Raw genomic sequence first — 16,612 nt, 5'->3', positions numbered from 1 at the left:
AACGGCTGCAGTTAGTGCAGCGTGATTCTGGTGAGCCAGGGAAAAAGCAAGTTACTGTTTCAAGTTTGTTTACTGCTCAGACCAAAGCTGGCGAAGTTAGAGACTACAAATCTACAATCTGTGTTTCTAGAAAAAAAAAAAAAAAAAAAAAAAAAAAAAAAAAACACCACACAAAACAGAGCAACAATAGCGCAGTAAATTGTCAAAACTCTTTGCGACAACAGTATTGAATGGGAACGAATTGCTGCATTTGTTTTTGATAATGCTGCAAATATGAATAAATGTTACGAGTCTTATCAAAGACATGGCTATAAACTCTATTCATGTCACATGTACAGCGTATTTCTATGCACTTATCGGAAACACTTGGCAGACCAAGTTTACCTTTGCCAACCAAACAGTTGCATCAGTGAAAAAAATCTTTCAAAACAAAATCAGCTGCATGCAAGTTGCGTTACCGAAAGTATGCGTCAGAAGAAACAGGAAAGCCACTTTAAAAGGTACCAGGACCGCCAGAGCCAATTGTTACCCGCTGGAAAACATGGTTTGATGCTGTCCAATACATCAATGAAAACAGAGCTTTTAACTGCTTTTCTAGAAATGGAAAGTTCTGCTTCCACGATGTGTCAAGATAGTGGAATTACTAAAATCCAAATCTGTTCAGTGTGAAGTCGGACACATTGCCGACAACCGTCACCCAATCTGTAGCATAATTCTGAAAATTGAGTCTCCCAGTCAGTGTGTAACAATGCAATGGATCTCCTTTCTTTTACTAACCAACTACAAACTTTACCCTTAAATACGGGTAATGCAAAACAATCGTTGGAGCTTTCTGTGCAGAAAATTAAACAGTACTTCGCATTAGGTAAAAAACCATCTGATCCTGCTCCCAAATTCTGCCAGCCTGCTGCTTTTGAACCCAAACCTTGTCAGCTTACTGGACAGAAAACTCGCTTTTGGCTTCCTTACCTGGATACACTGATGACGCTTTAAAAGAAATGGGAGGATAGAGCCGAGGCTTTGGAAGTGCCCCAGGACACCAATTCATTGATCTTTTGGTCTTCAATGAAGGATCATTTCCCTCACCTATATCAAATGGCTGCACAGTGTCTAGCTGTACCCTGCAATACTTGCGATGTGGAAATAAGTTTCAGTTTATGGAGTTGTGCATTCTCAGCTGGAGACACAGCCTAAAAGCCAACACACCTCGCCGAACTAGCAAAAAGTATATATTAACAAATAAATCGAACAACCTTGTAAGTAGTTCCAGATAAAAACAATACGCTGGACATTGTTCTCTCTTTAACAAATCGAGTTTTCAACAGTGCATTAGAACAAGCTGTTAGGCAAGTACTACACATAGATTTAATCTTGAATACACTAGTTATCTTTGTACTCTTTCATATGCATTTATGGCTGTGCTGTTTTGATGGTATCAGTGTGCAAAGAATATTTAATGCTGCCTTATTTATTTTTTCCTCTGTCCTGCTCTTATACGTTCTGTACACTATATACTCTGCATTTATTTATACAGTTTAACACTAAAATTAGAGTTTGGTATAAAAAAAAAAAATATTAAAAAAAAAAAAAAAAAACCACCACACACACACACACCACTTAGTGGCATGGCTGATGACACAGAAACCCTATTTAAATGACAGACTGCAGAAAGTTGCGCTCTGATTGGGTGAAAGATCCTGAGCAGTCCTTAAACACACAATGCTTTACTTGATTAAATAAGCCTACTGGTAGTTTCAAATATATGCACATACTTGTTATTTAGGACATTGCATTCAAGTATGTGTGGATGTACCAAGGTAAAGATAGTATTTGTACAACTATTTTTATTATTGGGTTTTGAACACTACCACCAGAACAGTGTTTCTCAACCTGTTTCGTAACAACGCCCCCCAAGGATCAGCTGAGCTTAGTCATCGCCCCCTTGCCACAGAAAAAAATTGCAGATTAACAATGCCGGTCAATTATCAATTATTATTTACATTTAAATTCCACTAGTTCGAGAGAAATTAAATAATTAAAACCCCAGTCACTGGTATACTCAACATGTAGATACATACATAAAATGCTGACTTATGGAATATTGCCAACATATCTTCTTTGCTTGCGCCATGCTGTGGATAGCAATAGAGATATGCGAACCGGTTCCTTTGAAAATTGGGTACCCGGTTCCTGCTTTGGAACCAACAAACTGGATACAAATATCAGGGATCCGGTTGCAGCGAGTACCATTATATTTAGTAAAACAGATTATTAAAAACATTAAAATGTCAAAAATGCATTTGATAACTATAATTGACCCGTTCACACTTGGAAATAAAGGTCTACAAAATATTCATTACAGCAATAACAGAAATAATGTATTTCCCTGGAGAACAATTCAGTCTCACTTTTACATGAAGTGATGAAAACACTTTGGGTAAAAGTGAATCTTCTGTACCTCGACAGGATCGTACGCAAGACAACCCCAAGCCAAACATGACACTATTTCAACTACCTAAAAAAGTAATTTAACCCTTTGCAGTCCATTTATTAATTGCGCATCAGGCACGTCAGGTCTAATTTATTTTCACATGCGCAGTTAATTTTAGACACGGTTTAAAAGTATTTTTTTCCACAGTCAAACGGGTTTAAATGGCCCTGCATATCAACAAAGCACTCACTAGGCATCTCCAGCCCCGCCCCACCCTTTCGTTCGCTATCGCTTTCACCTATGGAAGAAATAAATAATAAAAATAAAATAGTCGTACATACCGATCAATCATCTCCTGATCACTCGTTTTATCACCAAACTCCTCAATAATGCGATCCAAGTCATTATTTTATTACTATAACATCTGAAAAATGCTCTGCAAATGTCCATGATAGTCTCTGTGCGCTGATGCACTCAGCCAGCTTGTTTACTATGACCGCCCCGTTATCTGATACCAGGGCCATGTATGACTATTCATGAGATATATCTATCCCCCCACCCCACCTTGCCTCGGCTCCTGTCGCTCCCACTCGGCAACTGAACCGATTCCAAAATGCACATCACTAGATAGAGAACAAGAATAAACTGTGAAACTCAGATGTGTAACGTAACACGGCAACAGGCATAAAAATGGAATGGCTGCCTCGTTCTGATTGGACCATATTACTTTTGCATGACAAACCAGATACCACAAATGGCAGCGACGTTGCTGCGTAGCAACAAACATTTCTAACTTGATGTGTACAAGTCAGTGAGTACACCACTGGCATATTGTGTGAGAAGTTACATTTAGAAATTAAAAAGGTTTCCTTAATTTTAAATAAGAACTTCCTTTAGTTAAAACAACCCCCTCTTGGATGAACACCCCTTAGGGAGTGGTACTGGCCCCGTTGAGAAACACTGCCATAGAAGGTTCTCATTTACATCAGTCAAAAACTATAAACCCAAACTGTCATGGTTAATAAAAGTGCAGTGGAACTCTGACCCAACTACAGATGAACCTGGAATCCTTGTCTCGCATTACAAACCACCACGACATAAAACTATGCAGTAAATATTAAGTACATTGTGTTAATACATAGCACATTCAACAATTACAATAAGTTACTGTACTTCACATTTCATAGGGGTTCTGAATTCATGGTTAAGGGCTGTAGCATATTATCAAATGTTATTAATCTGCCAGTTAATTTATTCATATTTTCTCTATCTAAACAAACTTCAGCAACTTGTTGTAGCCATTTTCAAGCAGAAGTACAATTCAACCTAGGTTGTGTATAAAAATCCACAAAAACCCAAGAGTAAAATAACTTTAGGATGAGCATTCAATTAATATATATACACACGCTCAAATTTGTTGGTACCCCTCCACAAACGAAGAACGCACAATTCTCTGAAATAACTTGAAACTGACAAAAGTAATTGGCATCCACCATTGTTTATTCCATATTTAATAGAAATCAGACTTTGCTTTTGATTTTTTATTCAACATAATATTGTAAATAATAAAACAAATGAAAATGGCATGGACAAAAAAGATGGGACCACTAACCTAATATTTTGTTGCACAACCTTTAGAGGCAATCACTGCAATCAAACGTTTTCTGTAGCTCTCAATGGAGACTTCTGCACCTGTTAACAGGTAGTTTGGCCCGCTCTTCCTGAGCAAACTGCTCCAGCTGTCTCAGGTTTGATGGGTGCCTTCTCCAGACTGCAAGTTTCAGCTCTTTCCATAGATGTTCGATAGGATTCAGATCAGGACTCATAGAAGGCCACTTCAGAATAGTCCAATGTTTTGTTCTTATCCATTCTTGGGTGCTTGTAGCTGTGTGTTTTGGGTCATTATCCTGTTGGAGGACCCATGACCTGTGACTGAGACAGAGCTTTCTGACACTGGGCAGTACGTTTCGCTCCAGAATGCCTTGATAGTCTTGAGATTTCATTGTGCCCTGCACAGATTCAAGGCACCCTGTGCCAGGCGCAGCAAAGTGGCCCCAAAACATAACCGAGCCTCCTCCATGTTTCACTCTAGGTATGGTGTTCCTTTTCTTTGAAAGCTTCATTTTTTCGTCTGTGAACAGAGCTGATGTGACTTGCCAAAAAGCTCCAGTTTTGACTCATCTGTCCAAAGGACATTCTCCCAGAAGGATTGTGGCTTGTCAATATGCATTTTAGCAAATTCCAGTCTGGCTTTATGTTTTTCTGTCAAAAGTGGAGTCCTCCTGGGTCTTCTTCCATGGAGCCCACTTTCACTCAAAAAGCGACGGATGGTGCGATCAGAAACTGACGTACCTTCACCTTGGAGTTCAGCTTGTATCTCTTTGGCAGTTATCCTTGGTTCTTTTTCTACCATTCGCACTATCCTTCTGTTCAATCTGGGGTCGATTTTCCTCTTGCGGCCACGCCCAGGGAGGTTGGCTACAGTTCCATGGACAAACTTCTTAATATTTGCAACTGTTGTCACAGGAACATCAAGCTGCTTGGAGATGGTCTTGTAGCCTTTACCTTTACAATGCTTGTCTATTTTCTTTCTGATCTCCTCAGACAACTCTCTCCTTTGCTTTCTCTGGTCCATGTTCAGTGTGGTGACTACTTTTCTCCATTTAAATAGGCTGAATGACTGATTATAAGATTGGAGACATGTGTGATACTAATTAAAGAAACTAATTAGTTTGAAATATCACTATAATCCAATTTATGATCTTTCCTAAGGAGTACCTACAAATGTGTCCAGGCCATTTTAGAATATCTTTGTAGAATAAGCAATAATTCATCTCTTTTCACAGCTTCTTTGCTTTATTCTATGACATACCAAAGGCATGCAAGTATACATGATAAAATAGCTTTTAATTTCATCACTTTTCAGGAGGAATGAAGCATTATTTCAATGAGCTGTAAGGGTACCAACAAATTTGAGCACGTCTGTATATATATATATAAATAAATCTCTCCTACCCTGTGTTTCTGCAACATAACTGTCGTCTTCTGGCAACCGAATAACCTGTAGGGGAGAAAGGTACTTTAATGCAAACAAGTTACACAGGTTGCAGACAAAAGTAAATGGCACCTACATGTAATAAAACATGTTAAAATACAAGCATTTAGCGAACATTAGCCACCAGTTAATGACAAACACCAAAAATGAACAATTTCTGGTTGTTTAGAAACCAACAATTTCAAGTGTTTGTTAAATGACAAAAAGTACTGGCACCTTTACATTGTCGGTAAAAATGTAACAGAACCAATTAAAAATACGCATTCTTTGATTGAAAACCAGTACACAGTACTAAGCTGCATTATAAAAAGTCAGCCAGTAATGGCCAATTATTTCCATCTTTTGTTGAACAATTTGGCAACACGGCAGATGGTCAAGACAAATGAGATTCACATTTGAGAAAAGCACTCGTAGCAAAATTGCAACAAAGGAAATGGCTACAGAATAGTATCAAAAGAAATCGGGAATACCAAAATTCACAAATCGGAGTAATGATAAATCAAGATGTTCCTCAGAACAAATTTAACTGAAAACGCTTGAAAAATGGATGTCCAAAGAATTACGGATACAACAGGTGGGAGAATCATCTGAGCAGTTAAATAAAATTCCAACATTAACAGCCAATGACTTAATTGAAAGATTTTGAAGCCTCAGGCATAATATTGAACACTATCAAACATTCTGCAAAGTACAACAACATGTGCTCGTAGGCAGATATCTTCCAACACAGTAACAACCAAAAGCACATGGGTAAATAAAGGTTCTGGAATGGCTTTTGCAAATCACCAGATCAATCCAATAGAAGTGCTTTAGACCGATCTGAAAAAAAGCTGTAGCCAAGCATTGTGTGTCCAATGCTTAGAAATATGCAAGACATAATGGGCCCAGAATTCAACAAGTGGTGTTAAGAATTCAGAAACATCTGAATCTTAATAAAAAAGCAAAAAGGACGCTAAATAAATACTAAAAGCAGGGGTGCCAATAATTGTCATGAATGAATACTTTAAATAACATAAGTTTCTTTTTGATAAAGATATTAATTACTATAAAGTGTATTTTACTATATACGTTTACTAAATGATTGTCCTTAATCAGTTACCTTGAATTATGGTATAATAAAATATAGGGTGCCAATTTGTCACTGTAGCCAAATACTTAAATTAAATGAATCAAAAGCTGTACCAAAAAAAAAAACAAAAAAAAAAAAACACACCCACACACACACAACTATAGAATTAGCATTAACCCATTGTGTGTCCCCACCCTTCGCTCCCTAATAGATCAAAGCCAGTGTCATTCAAGCAGATTCTTATGAACAGGAATTTCAGTACCGGTTCCTCCTCAAAATGGGGCTCTCTTGAAAATGTTTCAAATCCCGAGGTTGAGGCACATTCTTTTTCCACATCCAATGCAGGCACATCTATATTAAAACACATAACATTAAATGTTAATTTTATACATGAAGGATATCAGAACATATGGGAGGTCTACCACATTTAATTTATTAATTCTGTGCAAAATCTTACTGTGGTAAGTGTACCCAGGTTAAGGTGGTATAAAAATGAAGGCTCTATCATTCTATATAATAGCGACAAATAAATGTTCTTTGACAATTCAGCCAATGCCTTCATGACTGTTTGCATCAAAGATACTTAAAACATTTTACTTTTAGCCTTTTGTAGCCTAGATAGGATATCCCAACATCTTTAATTTCATCTTATTTGTGTATGTGTTAGGACCCCAATCCGAAATATGCCCCAATCTACATCGGTTCGACCCCATCTGGTTGGGGTTAATACAGTTTTAGATCCCCAAATTCTTTTTGTGTTTGGGGTGGGGTTGTCTTGCGAATGACCCCATCGTGATGCAGAAAATTCTCTTAACCCGAACCTGATCTGAAGATCATCCTAAGACACACCCTAACTCAAAGCAGCAACGTCAGTGAGATTGTCTTCCAATTTAAGCTACAGTACCACATTAGCTGCGAAGTACACAGAGCACCATCATTTTTGCTGTATTCAGAATAAAAACAGTGTTTACGTCCCACCCCTATCATTTCTGATTGGCTAGATGTGGAAGAAGCTGATCTATGGGTTACAAAGAAACCAAGAAATGGCTGCCAAGCGCGCCGCTGGCAGATTTAAGGTGTTATGTATGGTTTTTGTAAATTGGCAAATAAGTGGTACTTCTTTCTCAATACATGAACCTGCCATTTAAATGCCAAAATCTAGTAAAGTTAAAAAAAAAAAAAAAAAAAAAAAAGCCACACGCCAGTGGCCAAGGTATTGGTGGATTAGAAAGAAAAAAAAAAACACAACAAAAAAAACACACTTAGTGTTGTGCAATTTAGAACACTTCTTGGTCAATGTACTTGTTGGGATGTTTAAATACACAAGGTTTATCTTTTGATTTTAGTGTTACTAACCTAGTTTGCTATTTACCATTTACAAATTTTAGATTTAAAATGCTATATTAATAAAAAACACACATTTTACAAGATTTGAACAGAAGAGATGATATCAGTTATTTATTGGACATGCACAACCCAATGACTTGTGAGACTAAACATGGAGACTGACAAACATGTTTATACTGACAGAAATGAAATGCTTATGAGATTATCTGTACTATATATACACACCGAGTATCAAAAAAACGTATCGCTTATATTTGGATAAAATTCACGAAAATGTCAAACTGACAGGTGCAGTGACTTCTTATTGTGCTGATTAACAATCGACATCACGAAGATGCTGCAAAAAGATCTGTCGATCTTGGGCAGGTGTTGTGACTCTTGGTCTCCCAGTTCGTGGCCTGTCATTGACAGAGCGTGTCTGGTTATATCGTCTCACCAGGTTTGAAATTGCTGGCTGTGAGCACCCAAGACGGCAAGCCACAGTACGCTGCCCTAGTCCAGCCTCCATCATGCCAATGGCATGAAGGCACTGGTCTCTTGACAGACGTGGCATATTGTTTTTTTTTGCTTTATTGCTTTTATTCAAGCTTGCAATTCAACAGCTGAAATCACTCCATATCCAGTGTCCAATCAACTGTCTCACTAATTAGGGGATTAAGTGCATATGCTTCAGTCACTCAGGCGTGTCATGGTCAAGGATGAATGATCGAGTGATTAAGAATCCAAAAACATTTAGTCAATGTCCATCATTTATATAATAGTGATAAGTTTCTTTTGATGCTCTGAGATAGAGAGAGAGATAGATATATATCTATAAAATTTATTTTTTTGTGCGGGTAGTGCAGGGAAAGAATGTTGCCCTAAAAAAAACTGAAACTGTTCCAGTTAGCCATCATAGGACATGTCGGATGAGGAAAAATAGCTGTAAAAACTTGTACTCATTCATATATATATATATATATATATATATATATATATATATATATATATATATATATATATATATATACATATATATATATATATACACATATATACACACACACACACATATATATACATATACACACACACACAAAAATACAAATAAAAAATACTGTTTTGTCTTTGCAGAATTTCATGGAGCCTACTGTAAAAATTGTGTGCACAAGTCCTTTAAAAATCTGGGGTTCAGCGGTTACAAAACTGAAATGTCAAGAAAAAAAAATATCAATTCCACAAAGCAGCAGTAATAGTTGGCAATGACTTTGTATATATGATGCAACAAACTAAAACACCTGTACATCAGGAGTTGAATTCAGCATATAGAGAAAGGGTGGAATAAAACAGACAGAAGCTATTTTTAGATTTGAATAACTCAAGTACTGCTCATTAGAGATGTACTCTTAGTATGTTACTTAAATTTACTAGCAAATGTGTTCAAAACTGCACTTAAAATGGAACATTTCTGTAAGTGTTACACATTTGTTGAGGTGGGGTCACAGGGAACCTTTTGTGTATCTTGAATTTAGTGAACCATTCAAGCTAAAAGGCTAGATCTACCCCCTGGATTAGAAACTAAAAATCCCTAAATAGGCTTACATTTTAAATTTTCCTAAAAAAAATAAAATCAGTTATAAAAATTAGAATTAAAAAAAAAAAAAAACACAAAAGGCACCTTAGTAAACGCTCCTGCAGATCGATCAAATCACCTGTCTGCACCTCATTACTGAGAGATTACTGAGCTACTACTGTACTGTGCTGAGAAACTGACCCTGACAGCACCAGATGGGATGACAGTGGGAAAATCAGCCGTGTCACCTCCACGAAACTCCACCCAAAACTGACACCGATGACAAATAAAATGTTTGTTTATTTTACTGTTAAAAGTACATGTGTTGCGATTTACAAAAATGCTGGCTGGTTTGTGGAGTTGGGGGTTACAGTACCAGGGGTGTGAATCCCCCCTCCAGGCTATAGGGCACATCTGCACTGGTCGTAGTGCCTTTACTGGATGCGCCACTCGGGAGCCTGGGGTGTGTCATTTTTGAAAAAAAATTAAAAACACACCATTTCTAGTCCATGGGACAAAATGCTCAAAAAACCTGCTTGCCCTTAATCTACTTGCCTGCTCACTGTCCCACAAAAACACATAGAATATAACTATCAGAATTTAGCTTTTATTAAACAATCAATTAGTGGCCAATAATATTTTTTGCTTCATGAAATAAAAAATGAAATTCAGAACACACTTGCCAAAACTGAGCCCATCTACTTCTTGTACTTGACATATGGCAAGGTCGCACTGCACACACCAGGCCAGTAGAGATACTTTTTTAATACGAGGTGCAGTATTTTAGGATTTCAGTTACTGTATACACACACAATGATTTTAAAAGCGCAGCATTACCGGAGAACAAACTAAACTGCTTTACATAACCAAGAATGCTTATGCCGAAAGAAAATGTTACCGTCAAACAATTTGGTGTAAAATGAAAACCAGACATGGTACTTCTCACATTCTTTCTGATCACACTTCCTGTGTTGTGGCTACCACAGATCCTTTACAGTTTTTAGGTATGAGATCACTAAATTACACTTATGGAGACATTTAAAGAAATTAAATTTGATTACATTAAAACTTTTTTTTTTTTCCACATTCAAAACTAGGTAATCCAAGTATATTTCATCATATAGTGAAAACGTTATTCTCTTAATCTTCAGAAAGCTATAATACGGTATACTTTCGGTGGATATTTGTCCTGATACACAAGCTGAAAGTCATGTCATGTCAGTCAGACCTCAAACAGGTAGAATGTTTACCGGAGTGGACGGATTAAAAGGATTGGTTTCTAAACTACAGTACCCAGAAGAATGGCGATGCCGCTTGTTGAATACATTTTGGTTTCCATATGGCCATTGGATAAAAGAGAAAAAAAAAAAAAAAAGTATTTTGTGGACGTTGTGCTGTCTGTCTCACAGTGCAAAGTTGTATTAAATAATTAAGTCAGTCAATCTATAGCTTACAAACCTACTGCCAACCACCCGATTAAACACTAGAACCGCTGAGATTTTGGACTACATATAACCACTGCACCCGCAAAATGTGCGGCTCCATTTTAAAACGGCTTCGATATGAAAATGAAAAACAGAAATTGGATACCACTTAATATTTTTATTTATTGATCATACATACAGTAGAAACACCATATTTACATTGAAAATTAAACTTATTTCTCAAGAGCACATACATAAACATGAAAAACTAATAAACTTGTGTAAACCGGTGTAGAAAGCTTAATGCACATACAATTATAAAACAAATAACTAGCTATAAAAAATAGCATAAAACAAAAATTACATAACTTATGCAACGTGAAAGCGCTTTTAGTGAAAGAGTTCAAAGGCTGTGTTCAGAGTTCATTTGCCGCAGACATCAAAAGTTATGTATTGCATTTAGCAACCTGGCATTGTCTTTTCCATGTGCCAGTGGGCGCAGCGCTGGCTGAAGGTTGAGGGGCATTTGCCAGCCGGTTTTCGCGTCTCTTATCAAAATGTTTCTGCCGTAGCTCCAGGGCTAGCTGCAAAATGAAGTCCCTCCGAGTGATTGTGTTGCCGGTGCACTCCTTGTACAAAACCAGGCTGCCAGGTCCAAAACATTATAAAAAAAGAAGACACAGGCCACCTGTGAGTACTGTTGACAGAATACAGCCGTGCCATATACACTTTGTTGCGTTGTGAAATGCAAGTCTCTGGCTTTCGTTTCGTCCCGAAGGTCACTGATCTGTGCAGAGCTTAGAATACGCACATTAAAAAGAAATAATAATAAATTGCACCGTCACACTCAGGGTGGCACAGTCGTTCTGCCTGAGAAATGTAGTGTAAATAATAATGAGTAGAATGACTTTCATTAGTGTTTCAAAGCACTCAACAGGATTATAAATGAGTTATTTCACAATGATGTTGATTTTATTACAAAAGTCCAGACTAAATGGTCTGCTATATTGTATTGATTTCAATGCCGCATAAACTGCGGGTCTGGCAGTTGAAGCATGTGCTTATAACTTATTCATTTTTACGATTCTGCAGCTGAAACACCATATGGGTATTTAATTCAATTAAGAACAGACATGCACGAGATGTTCATATGCAGAGATATTTAAATTTGAATTGCAAAAGCTGTTCAAAAAGCGGCTATGGCGATGCTAGTGTTAAAGTAGCTTTTTAAATGAAATTATTGATAAACCGTTGCATATAAAATAGTTTACAGGTTTTTATAATTTTATTATGTTAAATATTCTTCTAGCTGGTGGTCAAACTTTACTGAGGTCCTACTGTAGACAAAAGGCAATATAATAGTATTGTTGCATTACTTTCAATACATTTGTTACTGTGTGTGACTGAGGGTTTGTGAATTAAAAGGATGTGTGCATTTGTGTATTCTGTATAGATTTTTGCTTTGAGGTTTAGAGTTACGCATTTTGGGTTTTTTTATTAATTTGTATGTGCGAGACTTCCGCAGTTCTGTTTTCAGGACCTTGCACGACTCCCCAGAAAAAAAGCGCTTGTCCAACAGGCAAAGTAATACACAAATACGTTATATAAATAAAAACAATGAATTAGTGACGTGCCCTTACAAAATAAATTAGTACAATTTACTGTCAACATGGACCTACAATGAATTAAAAAGAATGGTGAACTATTGCGGGAGCCTAGTTACTCAATTTCACACAAAATATTTACTCAAACATGGAGGGAATGTGCATCATTACTATAGACATGCTGCAAATAAATGGGTGAAATTTGTGAATTACCCCAAAGCCATTTGTATCTCACACATCTTGCATTAAAGTCAGCATGGTTAATTTGTGCATAGAATGCATAAAATGAGCTAACACGTAAAAGACATACCTAGCTGGACTGCACCAGTTGTAGAACTGCATTTTAGAGCTGCACCTGGGACCTGAACAGCCATCTGTTTAAAAACAAAAAATGTTAATACACAGTACAACAGGATTTCACAGATATATTTACATACACTGATATCCAAATGACCCATGTAGAATAGTAGAAAAACAAACAGATACATACAATTTCATAAAAACTGGAAAGAAATTCACCAGGAGCTATATTTCCAAGGCTGAATACTTTCTCGGTAACACTTGTAGGGCTACTGATTTTCCATGATCGCAGAATCAGGCATTTTGGGAATGGAATTTCTTTTTCTACTCCAGTTTTTTAGGTTTTTTTTTCCCCCCTGCACTACAGCCAGCCAAGTTGAGTTAATCATGCGACTTCACTTGTGTGTCTCTGCTGAAACTCAACATGGCAGCTGCACCAACAAAGAAAATAAATAAAACAATGCAATGCTTCAGTAAAAGACTCATCTAAAAAAATTGATCTATAGGAGGATGGCAGGATACTATTCAAGTTTTGCTATCAGTTGATTAATCATGTACGAGTCAATACCATTAAAAAGTTTTGCCGTTATACTTTGTCCGTTGGACAAGTACTTTATTTATTTATTATTCCTATGTTTATCCTGTTAGCAAAACACTGGGTATATTTCTAGAGCCACGCAAGTTTCTGAAAACTGAATTGCGGTAGACCAGCAACTACTATACACACACAAAAAAAAAAAAAAAAAAAAAGCAGTGTTTACATCCCACCCCTACTTACTTCTGATTGGCTAGCTGTGGAACAAGCTGATCTCCTGTTGGTTACAAAAGAAACCCAGGCAACGCACAGACTAATCTTTTAAACTTAAGGTATTTACGTTTTTGGTAATTTAGCAAATAAGTGATACTGCTTTCTTCATACATGAACCTGACATTTAAATGCAGCAATCTAGTAAAAAAGTTACAAAAACAAAAAAAAAAAAACACACACACGTTGCCAAGGTATTAGTGGATTAGAAAATTGTGGTGTGTAATTTATACAAATTACTTCTACTATGTGGTCAAGCGTGTACTTGTTGGGAGGCCTTGATGCTCAAAGTCCATTTTTCTTCTTGCTAATCTTGGCTTGCTGTGAGCAGTGCTGAATTAAAGCTCCTTCATTGCACTAACGGAGTACTTTGTCAGACACTACAAGCAGACTATTAGTCTGGCACATGCTTAAACCATCCAAAATGTGTGCCAGAATGCAACATTGCAATCCTTTTTTCAAAAACTTCCACTGGGAAACCTCCCTCCCGTACAGTCCCCCCTCGGTGCTACGTGTCTGAGATAGTAAGGGGGACCCATCTTAGATGTGCCACGTACTTTAAAACCAATTGAAAACCTGCATTCTTCCATGCTGAAAAACTTAGACCAAAAAATGTACAGTGATCAAGGTGGGGCTTTCCCAAAGTAAGCCAAAAAAAATTCTGTTTAGTTTATATCCTTTCCACGCTACCTGCCTTTAAAAGCTATAATTAGCAATGTTAAACCATGACCGTTTATTTAAACAATATTAACAGAAAGGAAATTGATCGCTTTATTGTGTGGATGTAGTTACTACACACCGTTTGTTTTTATGAAACCTTCGGTCTGGAGACACACCTCCTGTTAACTTGCAAATAAGGCAGAATTAGCAAAGAAACAAATTGGGAGGATTAATTATGCGTTTGCACTAAAAGGGGCGCTATTTAAAAATTACAAAACGTTTTTGCTATATAGCTACTGTGCATGAAACCTTGCATCTCAGACTTCTTGTGTCTGGTTTAGTTGGAGTTGGAGACAAAACTAGTCTAGTGAGTTTGATCAATCTATTTTACATTTGCATCTTAGATTTGACAATGATTTGTTTTTAGGTAAGGGTGGTTTTTCATTTTCTACTAAAATCAGATTCACATTCCCGTTTCATAATAGTTTTGATTGTATACAATATAGTTATTGGTTTTAATGTATTTCTTTTGTTCAAAAAAAAAAACTTCAGTACTGTCAATTGAGGAGGACTGGCTTTAAAATTTCTTTAAAAAAAGGAAATCTCCTGTCAACATAATAGGATATCATTTTATTATCAATTTTGTACTGTGATAGCATTGCATATTTCAGAGGAGTATTTTTCCTATAAAAGAATGTTCTTTTTTTCCCCCCGCACTATTTTGATTAGTATTTATTGATTTATTTTAGGTTATATATTTTCTACAATTTTATAGTAATGAAGGATTTTTGGGGGTTGGTTTTTCAATAAATCCTGTATAGATCCAATTTCTCGCCTTTCAACAATTTATATATATAAATTTAAATTTGGATAAACTGGCCTTAATTTGTGTTTTTATTATTTTATTGTTAATTTTAATCTCTCAGTAAAATGGCAAAAAAGCGGCTCAGTGCAGAGGCTGCTGCTAACCTCCTAATGGAGTCACTCGGAGGGTGATTTTGTGCCCGATGACTCTGGTAGTTAATATGTACAGAGTTACTCTTCTTCCAGGTGAGAAATCCAGCAGTAATGAGAAAGAGGAGCTAATAGACATTGAGCCTGGGCCCCGTACAGTAGGTCTTGGACCAAGGAGTGGTGGACTTCAGCCACTCTAGGATAGGACCCCCCTAACATCCAGCCTCAAATTCCACCTTTTTCTGGCACACCAGGTACCAGGATGAACACAACTGGATTGACTCCAATTGACTTCTTCCAGTTGTTCATCACTGATGACTGAGTATTTGGTTATTCAGACCACTTTGTATGCCCAGCAATACATGGCACAATAAGGGGGACAACCTGGGGTGATATTCTAGGGTGCGCAAATGGGTCCCCACTAATCTAAAAAACGAAAAAGTCCTGGGGTTTATCCCTTCTGATGGGACTGGTGAATAAACCTAGAATTCATTTATATTGGTTCACTGACCCTGTTCAAACTTGCCCAATTGTCCCGGCCACCATGAGCCGGGACAGGTTCCAATTAATTAACACTATAATGACAATTCTAATGCTCTCCCGATGGACCATCCAGAATTTGACAAGCCTGAGTGTGTGCTGTACTACAATAGATACATGAGGTGTAAAGTCGGACCAAATGCTGGAGCTGTACAATGCTGCAAGAAAGACCATGGCATGGTATAAAAAAAAATTTAAAAAAAATTGCCAGATTTCGTTATATAACAGTCATGTCGTGTACTGTACGACTCCAGAAAACAAAGCGTACTTTTCTAGCTTTTCAAACTTCTGTCACCTCCAGCCTCGTATTTGCCAGCCAAGAAATGCCAGAAACAGTAAGATTAGAGACAGTGGGCTAGACTATGTTCCTGCAAGGGCATGCAGTGGGATACACGGTACTACTGTCCGCAGTGTCCCTCTCAGCCAGGTCTCTGTTTGGAGGAGTGTTTTGAAAAGGTACCACACAGTACAGGAGTACCAGAACTACTAAACCCCAGAACAAACCACCATGACCAGTAACAAATGTAACAAAAGGTACTAAAAAAAGTCACTTGTCATGCAGCAATATTACCTGGAAGTTAGATTCACAGGTCCAAATAAGAAAGTGTGACTTTGATATGCAGTGACATTACCTCAAATTGCAGAAGGATTATGGGTAACACCCCACTGACGCACAAGGTCATTTACCCATTTATAAAATCCTTCTCGTGCCGTTTAAGAAAATATATTACTTATTATTTAATGGAGTAGTGGCCATTTGAAAATCATGGTTGGTACAATAGACCATGGGCTGTGTTTTTCAAAGTGGCCTGGTATCTGTCTAGAGCATTGGTGCCCAGGACGTCGATCGCGGTCGACCGGTCGATCCCAA

The 16,612-nt window shown here is 37.2% G+C and overlaps 1 protein-coding gene across 1 annotated transcript in view; it reads right to left on the bottom strand.

Annotated features, from left to right (window-relative positions):
- The window catches only part of LOC117403215 (tudor domain-containing 6), a 38,524-nt gene that overhangs the window by 1,161 nt on the left and 20,751 nt on the right, over positions 1-16,612 (bottom strand). The window contains exons 5-7 of the mRNA XM_059023646.1: positions 12,793-12,856; positions 6,818-6,906; positions 5,447-5,492 (exon numbers count right to left, since the gene is read on the bottom strand). Of these exons, the coding sequence (XP_058879629.1) occupies positions 5,447-5,492; positions 6,818-6,906; positions 12,793-12,856 (199 nt within the window). The remainder of the gene's footprint in view (positions 1-5,446; positions 5,493-6,817; positions 6,907-12,792; positions 12,857-16,612) is intronic.

The sequence above is a fragment of the Acipenser ruthenus genome, chromosome 5 (assembly GCF_902713425.1).
Source record: "Acipenser ruthenus chromosome 5, fAciRut3.2 maternal haplotype, whole genome shotgun sequence".
NCBI lineage: Eukaryota > Metazoa > Chordata > Actinopteri > Acipenseriformes > Acipenseridae > Acipenser > Acipenser ruthenus.
This window is presented reverse-complemented; position numbering and strand designations above follow the sequence as displayed.